At 35.3% G+C, this 15096-nt stretch overlaps 1 protein-coding gene across 1 annotated transcript in view; it reads left to right on the top strand.

The window, feature by feature from the left end:
• The window catches only part of LOC150105531 (uncharacterized), a 53494-nt gene extending 41632 nt beyond the window's left edge, over positions 1-11862 (top strand). Inside the window, exons 2-4 of the mRNA XM_090394873.1 lie at positions 6117-6247; positions 9909-10075; positions 11588-11862. Of these exons, the coding sequence (XP_090250999.1) occupies positions 6119-6247; positions 9909-10058 (279 nt within the window). The 5' untranslated portion in view covers positions 6117-6118 and the 3' untranslated portion in view covers positions 10059-10075; positions 11588-11862. The remainder of the gene's footprint in view (positions 1-6116; positions 6248-9908; positions 10076-11587) is intronic.
• The last annotated feature ends 3234 nt before the right edge of the window (positions 11863-15096 follow it).

Here is a 15096-nt window from a genome sequence, read left to right as displayed (position 1 = left end):
TATTTTCCTTCCATGTTTCTTCCCACTTTGATAAAGGATTAAAATTATTTAGCACTAGTTCTTCTGCTGCTCGTAGTGATGGATGGCGAGATTTCAATCTATTGACGGTAAGAGTTGGGAAATCCTGATGAATAGGTAGGTTCGGATTACCAGCAATTTTTTGGAATTCACGGACTAAAGAATTCAATCTACGTAGTTCTGTAGGAATAATGCCTGCTAAAAGAGGTAACCAATATGTTGGGGTCGATCTAATAGAGCCTGTAATTAATCTTAAGGTATTGTTCAATTGAGAATTGATAATCCTTGTGTGAGGGCTATTTAGCCACACAGGAGTACAATATTCAGCACTTGAGAATACCAAAGCAAGGGCTGTTGTCCGAAGAGTAGAGGCTCTAGAACCCTCTACTCTGTGGTAGTGCCACAGAGTCTCTATAGGATATTATTACGTGTCCTTAGTTTATATGCCAAGTTTGAAAGATGTTGCCGGAAAGTGAGAGAACGGTCAAGTGTGACTCCCAAGTACTTAGGGAATGTATTATATGGAAGTATAGTTTTGTTCAATTCAATTTTTAGTTTCACATTTGCCAAGTTATTATTTAGATGAAAACAAGATATTACCGTTTTGCTCCTATTTAAACAGAGTCTCCATCTTTTAAAATATTCATCCAGAATAGTTAAGTCAGCTTTCAGAATTTCTTCTTTACGACTTATGCATTTATGCTGTGTAGTTATTGCTATATCGTCGGCAAAACAAAATTTCCTTGACGTAGTGACGGGAAGATCAGATATATACAGATTGAATAATAACGGAGATAAAACAGATCCCTGTGGCAGTCCATTATTTAACTTCCTTTCGCTGCTAGTTTTATTACCTATAGTCACTATAAATCTTCTATCTCTTAGCATATTGTTAATAATATGGACTATTATTTTACATGGGATAAATTTATATAGAAGGCCTTGTCTCCAAACGGTGTCGAAGGCTGTTGACAAATCAATAAATGCTGCTGATGTTTTTAAACCTTTTTGAAAACCAGCTTCTATGTGAGTTACCAAAGAGAGAACCTGGTCACAACACCCACGATTTGGTCTGAAGCCAGCTTGTTCTATTGGGACATTTTTAAAAATTGTGGAGCTTATTCTATTATAAATACTGTAAGTCTTTAAAAAAGTTTATAACAACAACTGAGGAGAGTAATAGGTCGGTAACTTTCCGGTTTATGATTAGGCTTACCAGGATTTAAAATTGAAGATACTTTTGCTTTTTTAAAAATAGTGGGAGGTTTACCAGTTGTAAGAATATCAGTATAGAACTTTGTTAACCATAATCTTGCATTTCTTCCCAGATTAATCAAAACTTCTGGATGAATGTTATCAAAACCAGGAGCCTTACCAGGTTTTAATGCCTTTAAGGCTGCTTCAACTTCTTGCTGCGTAAAAGGGTGTGCAAAATTTGAAGTTATAGGTGAAGACTTGCTAAATTCTTTTAATTTTCTCTTTATATATCTTGTATGCTTTTTATTGATTGGGATACGTGATATATTAACAATAATGTAGCTAGCTAGTTGATCTGGGGTGATTCTTGGTTGTTCTTTAATCAAAGGAACACTACCACCTAGTTTCCTAATAAAGTTCCAAACTTTACGGCTGGAATGTAAGTTGATAAGGATTGTCCTCAACCCATTACAATGCAATATGTCAAGGAAATCGGTGTTTATGTTACTGAATGTAGAAGATCGTGTAGTAGTTTGGGACACTGAAGCATTGCAATGGAAGTAAAAGTATGAAATAAAGAGAAGGAATGGAGGCTACCGTAAAAAAAACTGTGGATTGGATTTGAAATTAGAGAGAGAGAGAGAGAGAGAGAGAGAGAGAGAGCATCATTTCTTTCTCTCTTATGATCAATCTAATCATTACAGGAGCAATTAGTGAGCATTAGTGAAGAAATATGAAGAAAAATATGAAAAGAATCCATCATGACACGAAATAAATTACCAACATTGACAATCCAATTGCAAATGGTGGATGGTAGAGTAGGTAGAGTAAGGTGATAATTTTGAAAGATGCCGTTTTGCTAGACCGAGCTAAATGAACCAGAAATATCTAGCACAAACACCTGAATTTTCTGTATATTTGCATAGCTAAAATGCACATATAGGTAACTCTAGTGAGTAGATCTAGAGCGAAGGAAGTTGATTAAGTGGTTGGCGTCGAGGTGATGAAGAAGTTGACTATTGCTGACTTACCTTGAGAGAATTAAGGTAAGTGAAATAACTTGATAGATAGCTTTTCTGCCTCTTTAGAATGGATTGAATATAGGATTGTTTCGGTGCTGTAGGCTGAAGATGCAGGATGAGTATGAAAGATTATATAGAAATACAGAACAGTTGTTATTTCTGGAGACAAGTTTTAAGTGGTTGTGGTTATTTTGCTTTATGGCAGAAACAACTAATAGGCTATGTATACTATGTCTATAAATGGGTATGTTCTGATTGGTGTGCCTAATTTGTGGGATGAAAAGTCAGAACGAGTTTTTAGGAGAAAAAACAAGATCACCTCTGTATGAGAATGACTAATCACCTTCAGATAACAAATAAACCTTATAAAGCTTTTATGAGTTCTAGCACGAGTTTTAAATATAACTGGAGGAATACAATTATGACTATAAGACTTGTGAGGTATATGGGCTATTCAGGATTCTTCTGATACCTTTCTGACAAAATACCAGAGGAGATGTGCAATAAACTTTTCTTCGTAAAGTGGGGAAGGGCGTGATCGTTAATGCAGTTAAGAAGAATAATGCCAGAGAAGCTTACTGTTGCCTTTAGATGATTTTACCATAGTACAATCTGGATATAAATGAGAACTGGAAACATGGATATACAAAAGTTGCACTGTTCAGATTTGCCGACAGTCTTTTTTGAAACTATTGCCTGCTACTCTGTAAGCTGAATGTGGAGTTTGGTATCGAGGCATGTGCGATATGCTAAATTTCTTTTATCGGACTGCCACCTTGAACCACTTGTTAGAAAACCAAAGTATGGTGGATGGTGTGAGGGACCGGACGGAATAGGGAATGAAATCTTTCGTACCAACAAGTATCATTTCGCGTATTATTTGGTTGAAATAGTAATTAGCCTAAGAAAAGCGCGCGTTGAAATTGCTCAGATCTTTCCATCATTACTATTATAATGCTAAAGGAGACTGAGATCGAAATCGGCTGGGTGCGTGACATTCTGTAAGAGATTTGAACGAGATTATGGTCAAAATTATCAAGAGGAGGGCTGACGTCTACATTACATTTATCAGAAGAACTAGTTCAGAAGTACGACGGAAGAGGATTATCAAGTATTCTAGTAGATAGATGGAACATTTGCTAAAGATCAATATTTCGGCATCTGGTACAAGTGGAATTAGAGAAGGAAAGCTAGTTTGAATTATGAACGTTTAGGTGTCCAAGGAAGACGATCTCGCTATATATGAGTTACAGCAAATCAGTATTCAAAGGCAAATAATGAAAATGGTAAACGTGATTATCAAAATTTGAAGAACAACAGACAGCAAATAAATACAATTGACATATGGGACAAGAAAATTTTGAGACAGAGAAAATCGAAAATAGAAGATTCAAAGTTTAGTATCTTTTGATAACAGATATCAGAGTCCTAAAAACGTTTCTCACCTACTAACGGATTATGACACAAATGTTTTTAACTAAAACATAAACCTGCATTTGATAATATTCACATGCGTAGCTAGGTATAAATAAGATTTTGGATAATTCGTAAATTTCATGCTGTTGACACTTTAGACCAGTGGTTCTTAACCTTTTCAAAGTCACGGGACACTTTTGATTATAAGCAACATTTGGGGAACACCAAAAGCATTAGGGTCATAAAACTAACAATAAAAAATATGCATGGACTTCCCTTTTATAAAAATGGAACTTATTTTAATACAATACTTGAGAGCTTGTCGGCGTCTTTTGCAGATTTCAGCAATGTCAGGTCTAATATATGATGTAGCTACCCTCATCTCTTTGTCTATATTAGTAAGTCTTTCACGCTTTTTAGTTTTTACATTGGTTAATATTGAGAAACCGAGCTCGCACAAATATGATGTTGAAAACTGTAACAAAATTTTCAGCGCCCTTGTGGAGAGAGCTGGGTATTCGGCTTGGACAAAAATCCAAAATTCCTCAAGAGTTATTTCAGAGAATTTCATTTTAGAGTGCGATCCGTTGACAAGGTAACTAATTATTCTTCTTGTAACGAAAATCCACAAGTCGATGTATTAATTGTGCCAAATGGATTTGGTATCCAGTCATAATTGTGTGTATTTAAGGGAGGAAAGTAACTTGAAATCTTGTCTTCCAATATTGTTAATTGTTTTGTTATAACGGAAACAATTCCCTCGACATTTTTATTCAGAGTAGCCAATTATACTCAGAGCATGTGACATGTTGCACCGGCGGAACACTTGTAACCAGTTCGCGGAACAAGTGTTCCGGGGAACACCGGTTAAGAACCACTGCTTTAGACTTATGTCTCTTCGTAGAAAGTCGAGAACAACAACAATAATAAAAGTCACGATGTCTTCGCGCCGGAGGAATGGCGGCTCCAAAAATAAATAAATAACAATACACATGAATATATCGCTATAGATATTATAATTCTAAATTTAATTAAGTCGAGGATATCTATTGGGGGGAAAAATTAAATAACATAAAAGTGGAAAAAAGAGAAACTCCTAACTGATGATAAATATATATATATATATAAATTACAAATAAAAACCTTAAGGCAAAATGTTATTTCATTCAATGTGTATATTTTTAAGGTCTGATTCCTGATTTATGCAGAAAATGATCACTTTCGTCTCTCCGTTTTTTTATTGTCCTTTATTTCGCATACTCTCTTTTTTAATTACTTAGTTACTTTTTTGATATTAGTTTTTGACAATACTGGCAACGCACAAAGAAGTAAATAAAAGAGAGAAAGAAAAAAGAAGAAGCAGAAGGAATTTGTTTGAAAGCAACAATGATGAACGCTGTGTTGTTATTAATGGCTAAAAATCAATAGTACACATAAAGCAGCTAAGATTCTTTTCAATTCAGAATTGCACAACCATTAATATATATACACATTCCTTCCATTATGGACATGACATTTTCGATCCTAACACTATCTGCAGATGTAGACAGACCCAAATCACACTACAATGAATGACCTACTTTCAGACAAAGGTGAACTGGTAGAAATAAATCAGACCGATGACAGAAGCTGCTTTTGATAACTTCACCAACATTATCGTTCTCCATTTCATTTCAATGACAAAATGGCTATGATATTCTTAAATGCATTCAGCTCAACATCTTAACAGCACTAGTGACTATTTCTGTGTGATTTCTGTATTCGAAGTATTAAAAGAAACCTAGAAAGAAATTCTTTGTGAACTGCGACTTTGCTTCCCAAATATTCACAAACATCTGTCTCTTCAAAGGGATCGTCACAGAGCGTCAAGGGCCCTTTTATACTGACCAAAATCAGTTACTCTTCGTGAAACTTGGATGAAGAAATTTATCACGAACAACTGAAGAAACAGATGATGTGTGGTTGACGAAACGTACATGTCAAAGTTCAAGGATAACAAAATGAACCAAAATAACTGCAGTTATGGATGAAAACTTAAGACTAACAATGAGACAAAGAATGTCTTTTACTGGAAACCTATGAAAGTTTTTAGATATATATTAGGAATAAAAATCCGAAATAACTTTATACAGATAAAATTTTACATTTCTCTCATATGTTTTAAAAAGTTTAAATGCTAATTAATTTCCAGCCTGTTAGTTTCACACTATCACTGGTGACTGTCAGGATGCTGGTCTCAAGTGTGAGACTAGTACTCTGATTACTACAGTTTCAAATGGAATTTCAAAAACGTTCAGCGTATAGCCTCTTAGCCCATCCACAGTACTAAATGTGCTTTAGGTTTTCAACATTTCGTAGATGATATTGGCAAAAGATTATGTGTTGTAAGACAGCATTTTAAAACCAGATAATAGAAACTCATTTTATATACACTTAAATAATCAATGCAAAATTGTCTTCCAGGCATGCGAAGTTTTTCCGTGTTTCTGATTGCTCTGGTGATGGTGATGTGCTGCTGGATGGCCCAGGGACGCTACTTACCAACAAGAGCAGACGATAGTCGCAGGGAACAAATAAAGGAGCTGCTTAGAGCGGTAAGTATTTCGAGTAAATTTAGAAAGAAACAAACTGATAAAACATCCTCATGGATCAAACTTACAATAATATACAAATTGTCACGGTGTAGGGTTCTTGTTGTATTAACGTACATTTTGATGAGCATATCTATTTGAATTTTCATAATTCAAATAATCATTTATCACCACTATTTTCTGATACCATACTTTATACGGATTCTCAACTTAAGAACGTCACAGAAGTTTCAGATTCGAAAGGAACATTATTTATTCCCGAGTCATGTTTCACACTATTGCTAAATTTCACACTTTCAAACATAGTTTTAGCATATAAGAGACCTTCGGTATACTTACTAATTTTATCACGGTATTGCGTGTGTACTGTATAATTAGTTTTCGAATTTGAAATCTTAAATATATAAAAAAAACTGGAACGTCATTAAAACTGCATCTTGATTGACTTAAAATGTAAAGTACAGACAACCACCATGTAACATAGTACTTGTACAACACGGTTAGAGCACTGAGGCAAATTCTCGTTGATAAATGTTTTTGTGTCGATCTTATAGAAACATTTTAAAATGTTACAATAATGTCCCCTCTTTTCCGCCTATCAACTAAACTTCGCAACCTGCACACATTCACCCTATCCTAATAGGAAGCATGTTCCCACACCTCTCACCAGCTTGATCACTCGTATCTGAACTCTCTATCACCTCATCTCCAAGAAACCCAAGTGACTAAATCTATGCAAAGTAGTCAGTTAGCGGTCAAATCATCGACTTATATATATAACCTCCAAATCTTTATTTGTTAATTTGTTTATCAACATCAATGTAATCCTTTGATCTATTTTGCCAATTTTTACAATATGCCTTCTGAACTTCAACTCTCTGTCCACCATTACTCCCAAGTCCCTAGCCTCATAAGTTTCCTGCAATTCATTACTATCAATGTGATACACAGTATGTAATGCTTTCAACACGAAGAGTTGAAAGCATTACATACTGTGCAATATCAAATTGCACAGTATGCACAAAATTGCACAAACCTTACATTTTGTAATATAAAATTGAAAACCACTGTCCTTTGTCCACAATGCCAATTTATTTAAATTATCCTGCAGGATATTTAGATCACTTTTATCGATTACTGCTCTCCCTTGTTTGCATCGTCAGCAAACAATATCCTTTCTTAAATCATTCTCGATATCATTAATATACAAATTAAAGAGTATTAGCCCTAGTACAGAGCCCTGAGGCACTCCACTAGACACCCTCATTCTCCTAGATTCCACTCCACTCCACCATATACTACTCTCTGGCTCTGTTTGTCAGAGATTCCTATCCACGCCACTAGTTTCATATCCATTTCCATTTGCTCCAACTTTTGTAATAGTTATATAACAGTTTTGTTCTAACACGAGAATTGCGGCAAACCTCACATAACATATTTTTTTGAGCTTTTAGGGGAGGGGAGGGGGGGGGGATCCTACCATTATGTAGAATGTAAATTTTCAACATTTCCATTCTGTTTTATGAATCCCTGCTTATGATTATTACGCTAACCGTTATGAAAAAAAAAAGTTGTTGGGAAATACATGTGCTAGGTTCTGTGATATTGAACTTGTACTTTTGGAGTTGATTAAAAATTGTGACTTCAAAGCGTGCAATAAGTTACTTTTTGGAAGATTATTTTGGGTGGTTTTCATTTTGATCGTTTATAAAGTTTTCCGAGTATATATTTAATAAACTTCAAATTTCAAAAAATTATTAAACAGAAAGATATACAAACCACATCAAAATTTAATGGCGATGAGATAGACAGGTTTCGTGGTGAAAAAAGAGAGAAAATTGCACTAGGTTTTAATGCATCATTAACAATAAAATTCAAATCATATCATTATATGCACTATCCAGAAAATCCTCATGCAAAGGTCATCGAAATATTTTGAGACTATACAATCATCAAGTAATCCTTTTCTTCTCAGAAACAGGAGCTCTTTAAATCACTGTACAAACAACTGCTGGATGACAGCAAAACTCCAGTGGGTAAGTTCATGTTAATAGTCAGTTATTCTCTTAGGCTGATTAGGAAAAATCGCCAAAAAAGTAATAATCCACGCACATAGGGGATTTCGTGTCAAATATGAGAAAAGGGGACCATTAATTTCTTAAATTTAAAAATGAAAAAAAGAAAAGAAAAATTATGTTTGCAGGAAGGAATTTCTTATGTCACCAGCAGATTAAGAGCAAACTTAGCAATGATTAGTCAAAAACATTACGATTATAAGCACATTAAAAATAAATAGTTTTTCATAATTATTTCTTTAAAAAAAACATAAAAGGAATAACAAACGTGATTACTTTTAAATGATTGTTCATGCGTGAAAAGCAGTCATATATATCTGCAATTCAATTTCTCTCACAGTTTAAGTAAGAGACGGCTTCGAATATGAAATGCAAATAGCTCTTCAAAATGCGATAATGCTTACAAGGAATTTTTCTCCAGTTAATGCGCTTTTTTTGCAATTAAATGTTTGTAGTTTTTATTTCTGTACATTCACGATTTGTCATTATCATCTCCCGCACAATTGTAATAGAGAGAATGTCACAATCAGCCGAATGCTAAAACGAATTGAAGAATGTCTCAAGAAAAAACACTGCCAAGCAAAAAAGCAGACGAAGAAGAAGAAGAATAAAAGACATTCGTGACGGTGGCAGAAATAGTGTTTCCCGCATTCTGACCACAGGAATTAAGGCGCCAGAGAAGGACACACACACACACACACACACACACACACACACACACACACACACACACACACACACACACACACACACACACACACACACACACACACACACACACACACACACACACACAGAGAGAGAGAGAGAGAGAGAGAGAGAGAGGTAGTCATTTAGTCCAAACTCGAATTACTGAAAAAAGGGTAGGAGGAATCAGTTTCTATACTTTCATTTTTAGCGAGAATATCGGAATGGCAATCTGACCAACGCGGTGAATAACACCAAACAATGAAATAATAATAACAATAATGAGAGAGAGAGAGACAGACAGGAAGGAAGGGAGGGAGGGAGAGAAGATGGAAGATGCAAAAAAGTAGTTAAGGTTTAAAAATTGAGAATAAGAAAGAGAATAACGCAAGTACGCACGAAAACACATATACATAGAAAAAGAGAGGAAGAAAGAGAGAGAATATCACATGACATGAAATGACAAAGAAGAGAAAATAGGAATAAGTGAGAGAAAATAAAAATTCAAAAACAAAGGATAAATACAGGAGGGAAAGACATAGATAGCAAAACTACAAGACAGAAAATTAGCATTGTATGGAAAAGTAGAAAATAAAAAGAAAATATGAAGAGAAGTAAGAGAAATGAAATAAAAATTGAATTTCCTATGATCACACACACACACAGAAACTCCAAGCAAATACATTTATTTCTTCTTCGGCACCATATCACAATTCAGCTCTGATCATGCGTAAAATAAATTTTAAAATTACTTTTAAACGATTAGTATTACTGGAAGTTTTAAATTGGAAATCGGTGTTCACAAGTGCTTTAGATTGCCCGACAGCCACTCGATTTACATATTAAAATAATTACTGTTTATTGATTTTTTTTATCGATTGCTTGGTTGTCTATTCTCACAGTTACTCGAACTGGAACCTGAAGATAGAAGCTTTGGCAGATCTGCTTATCCTTACGATCTGCATGATGACTATTTTCGAAGTAAGCGATCCGCTGGTAGTCTCATGAAAGCCAATGGTGGTGCGTCAACCCGACATAAGATAACAATGTGAACTCCACACGTATAAAGGTAAAAAAAAAAATTAAAATTTTGTTTAATATTATTTGTATGACTTTTAATGAAATCCTGGTTGTTATATTTAAATGACAAGTAGAGTCAGTAGCAGTTCTTAGCTTCGTTAAATAAGTTTCTTAGATTAACGATATCCTCAATTTATTTTTCCAGCTATCGATGAGATAACTTGAGTTCCAGTTATCGATGAGATACCATACTGACACACAATAAAATGTTCTGTTGTGTGTGTGATGCATGTTTTTCTAAATTCAGAACAAAGTTAAAGTATTCAAATAATGATAATAATGACAACCTCGGGTTATCATATTTCGTTATCATATTTCTTTATCACAAACTATTGCCGTTCGGCGAACTTTGCTTTGACTGTTTAAAGTTGTCTCCAAAGCAACTATGGTTTAGCTGCCTAGTCAGCTGAACCCTAGTCACTGTTCGAGTATTATAAAGTACACCATTAACCAGGTTAAATCTGTTTTCAGCGAGTTCCATGGAAAAAAGAAACTCTGCTGCTACGAATGAGCCAGAGAACTCTTCAGAAACAGAATATTTAAGGATAAGGCCTACATTGTTAGGATTCTCTAAAATTATTTCCATACTTTTGTAATCATGTTTCATAGTGAAGTCTGCAATTTAGGTATTTCCCTTTTTTTTCTCTTTTCTTATTATCAAAAAGAAAAAAGCCTCATGAAATTCATTGGTGAACGAGTTTAAATATTAGATGAGATAAATTCATGAATTAGTACTCGGATAAATAAACAATGCAATGATGTTAAATGCAAGAACTCACATGTAGAACACTATGGGATGCGTTAGCAGTAACTAACACGAGGAAGACTGATCGATGAGAGAGTCATCTATATGCAACATAAATGACGTCTTCGTTCGGAGAAATATTCATTTGTTGTGTTCCCTCCTGCTTGAACTGCCTCTCTCTCTCTCTCTCTCGAATTCATTAAACAATTACCTAAAATTCTACTTAAAAAGAGAACTTAGCTGATGAGTTGATTAGGCGACCTCATCAAATGACAGCTGATTAAAATTAAAACCAGTACACCGATGTATCTGACAATATTTAGAAGCTACCAGTTAGCCAAAGATTATTTTAAGGATAGTTAAATATTACTGCCCAAGGTTTATAGCTAAAATTGACATGTAAATACCAAAAGTTCAATGTTTAACATAATTAGTAATTTCTCCCTGCATTATTTATAACCTTCTGCAAAGGATTATAAACCGCAATAGATTCAATTAGATAGCATGCACACACACACACACACACACACACACACACACACACACACACACACACACACACACACACACACACACACACACACACACACACACACACACACACACACACACACACAATGTACGTAAATAATAGAAAATCCATTCATCTATATTATATTTTCCATATATAACCCATGAATATTAATAAATATTTCGATATTACCTTATTATTTTCATCAAGAAGAATGAATATTTCAAGCGTTTTATTTCTTCCAGATTTCGACATCTCCACTACTACGTCTGTGCTCATCTCTCCCAGTTTTACTCACCCCTTTTTTGGTAGACCGACATATTAGTTGAAGAGCCCTTCTACAGTCCTCATTATCGTCTTATAGATGTGTTTCCTTAATTCACTGCCTGTGCGGTATCCAATTTTGAGACGAAAATGAAGTCACCGAAAAGGAAGTAAATGTACTTCGTCATTTGATATCAGAGTCTGATGGCTTCTTTCAATTTTTGGTTCACCTCTGCATGTACTGCATATGTTTGCGAATAAAATTCTATTCTGTTGAATAATTGGTCTCAGCTAATTATTTATTAACATGAGAGATATGCAGCATTAACATTTCAATAAGAATTAATATCAAAATGAAATGGCAGTGAATGTTCATTTTAGTGCAATATTATGAAAGACAAAATAAAATACTCGCCCTTATCGAGAATGATTTCCCGTTACAGCTTTAAAAAAAGGCTTTATACAGTTTTGAAAATTAAACCTCATTTGGTCCATAAAAAATATAAAAGACAGCATATTAATTATTATTATTGCTCATATTTCCAAGGAATCAAATGACTCATCGCAGGAAGTCGCCCTACTCCGCACAAGCCATCACTATATTACTCAATCTTACATTAACACACAACGCCACTACCACCACCATCTATTGTCCACTAGAAGTATTTTTGTCTATAAATTAAGGGCGTTCTCGGCCAACTTGCCTATAATAATGATCCTGTTCCTTGAAAATAAGAGCAATCAGAATACGTATTCATTATTTTACTCTTTGTACCATTTTCTTTTGTTTTTCTATGCTTGCTAATTTTTCCCACAACCTAAAATGTTATAATCAGCATTATAAAACTGAACAATAATGTTATTATATTATTCGATTCACTCACTTTTAACTTTTATGTGCATAATAATCTAGTTCTAATAAATCTCATATAAAAATAAGAAAAGTATTTTATACAGGGTGTCCCAAAATTCACGCAAGAAGTAATTTTGATAGAAAACACAGGTTTTTAATTAAAAATTGTAATTTCTTATTGATTCATAAAGTATACAGTATAGGGTTATTCATGGAATAGCATATCGGGTAAATGGCCTACACGGCTTTGCTGGCACATATGCACTCTTTTGTCGAAATTTTCCATGACCGTTTTTCATAAATGTGACTGAATTTCGTTGATACAGCGCTCAATTTCCTCCTTCAAGGCGTCGGTGGTCGTGGGCTTGTTGGCATAAACCTTAGACTTCAAAAAACAAAACACCAAAGAAAAAAGCCCAACGGCGTTAAGTCACATGATCTGGGCGGCCAATTCTGATCACCAAAACGGGAAATTACACGACCAGGAAATGACTCATGCAGTAATTGAATTGTTTCTCGGGCTGTATGGCATGTGGCACCGTCTTGTTGACACTACATGTCGTCCACATCCATATCTTGCAATTTAGGCACAAAAAACTGGATTATCATGTCGCGATAGCGAGCACCATTAACTGTTATTGCCTTACCAGCCGCATTTTCCAAGAAGAATGGACCGATGATGCCTCCAGCCCAAAATCCGCACCAAACAGTGACACGTTGTGGATGCATTTGTTTCTCAACAATCACTCGTGGATTTTCTGAACCCCAAATGCGACAATTCTGTCGATTAACGAAGCCATCAAGATGAAAATGAGCCTCATCGCTGAAGATGATTTTGTTCGAAAAATAAGCATCCACTTGTTGTTGTTCCATAATCCATTCAACGAACTCTCTTCGCTGTGTGTGGTCAGTAGGCTTCAGTTCTTGAGTCAGTTGAACTTTGTAAGCATAAAGATACAAATCTTTCGTGAGAATACGCTGTAGAGAGCTTCTCGAAATGCCCAATTCAAGACCACGGTGCCGAATTGATGTTCCTGTACTCTCAGCAACACTCTCACGAACTGCTTCGATGTTTTCTGTTGAACGACTTGTTGAAGGACGGCCAGAGTGTATAAGATCACTAATTGATCCAGTTTCCTTGAATTTTTTAATTAATCTTTTCACAGTTAATGAAGTTAAATCACTATTCCGACCATATTTTGTACGAAAATTGCGTAGCTGCCAAACCTTCATTATTTTTAAAATATTGCTCAACAATGAAAATGCGTTGTTCTTTCGTGTAGCGCTCCATTTTTAATAACCCTGAACTGTCAGCTGTCACGCTGTCTTTTTTTTTCTCGTTGGCAACACTTTACCGCACAAATGGCGCTAAATTTAAATCTTGCGTGAATTTTGGGACACCCTTTAGATAGTCGCATGAAATACACGTTTATTTTGCTGGATCACTAAGCCCCTAGGAATTATCAACGAAGATGATGTGTCTAGATAGCAAGACTGATGATTTTAGAGTGACCCGTGTGAATCAAGATTATTTCTGGTAAGAAACTAAAATAAGTGTTATATCAAATCCGCTTACCTAATTCACGGTTCAGGAGAAGTCACGCTTGCCCAGTCGGTAGTGTTATATTATTTTGCTGAAAGTAAAACAAGAGTTGTGGAAAAATCAGAAACGCATTAACAGTATATTGTTAGAGCTTTAGATATGATTAGAATATTGTTTAAGGTTACATGCAATAATATGAATAGAATACAAAGGGGAGAGAGAGAGAGCAAGACATCAATTTTGGCTGTGGTGAACGTATTTCCTAGAAATCAGATTTTATTTCACGAGAAAGGTTAAAATTTTAATAGCGCTTTGCATTAGAGATATTTGCATTTCGCTGGAGAATAGTCTGGAATTTAAGCAGTCAATGATATATACAGGGTGTTCGGGATAAATTTGACATATTTATAATTAATTATATTTTTCCGTAAGTTACATGTATTAACACACACTTCTCTTCCTTTAAAAGTTTGGACCCTTCTTCATTCATATACAAGATGTCAGAAAGGATGGATAGCTGGAACCCACCTGAATCATGGAAGAGAATAACTTGTATCATGATGATTCGTGCCCGCCATCAAAATAAGGATATTACGACTGCTGCCCAATGCTCCCTGAATACAGTAAAAACAATCAGGCATGAACTAGAGACTTGCAATGGTGACTACGAGGATGTAGCAAGAAGAAAGATCCCTAGCAGACGATCTGATTGCGTTCGTACAGCAGAATTCCTCGCAAATCTGCAGGAACAGGTGTTGAAGAACCCTGGCATTGGAATTCGGGCTTTGTTCGTGGAGTTGCTAACTGTAGTCAATCCCTGGATAACAAGGGTAGCCAATGGTAGGCCGTATGTATGGCAGCAGGATTCGGCCCCTTGCCACACCTCTGGGAAAAGTCAAAAATGGTTGTCTGAAAATTTCTACGACTTCACCAGTCCAAATGTTTGGCCTCCAAACTCCCCAGACCTTAACCCCATGGATTATGTTGTATGGGGCGCAGTTGAAAAAGACACCAATCGCACTTCCAGTAATACAAAAGCCCAGTTAATGGATAAAATTAAAACAGTTTTTGCGGCCCTTCCCAGGGAGACTGTA

Source organism: Typopeltis vanoorti, chromosome 6 (genome assembly GCF_054136105.1).
Source record: "Typopeltis vanoorti isolate ZY-2024b chromosome 6, IOZ_Tvanoo_1.0, whole genome shotgun sequence".
NCBI lineage: Eukaryota > Metazoa > Arthropoda > Arachnida > Uropygi > Thelyphonidae > Typopeltis > Typopeltis vanoorti.
Note: the sequence above shows the minus strand (reverse complement) of the source record. Positions and strands in the feature narration are given on the sequence as shown.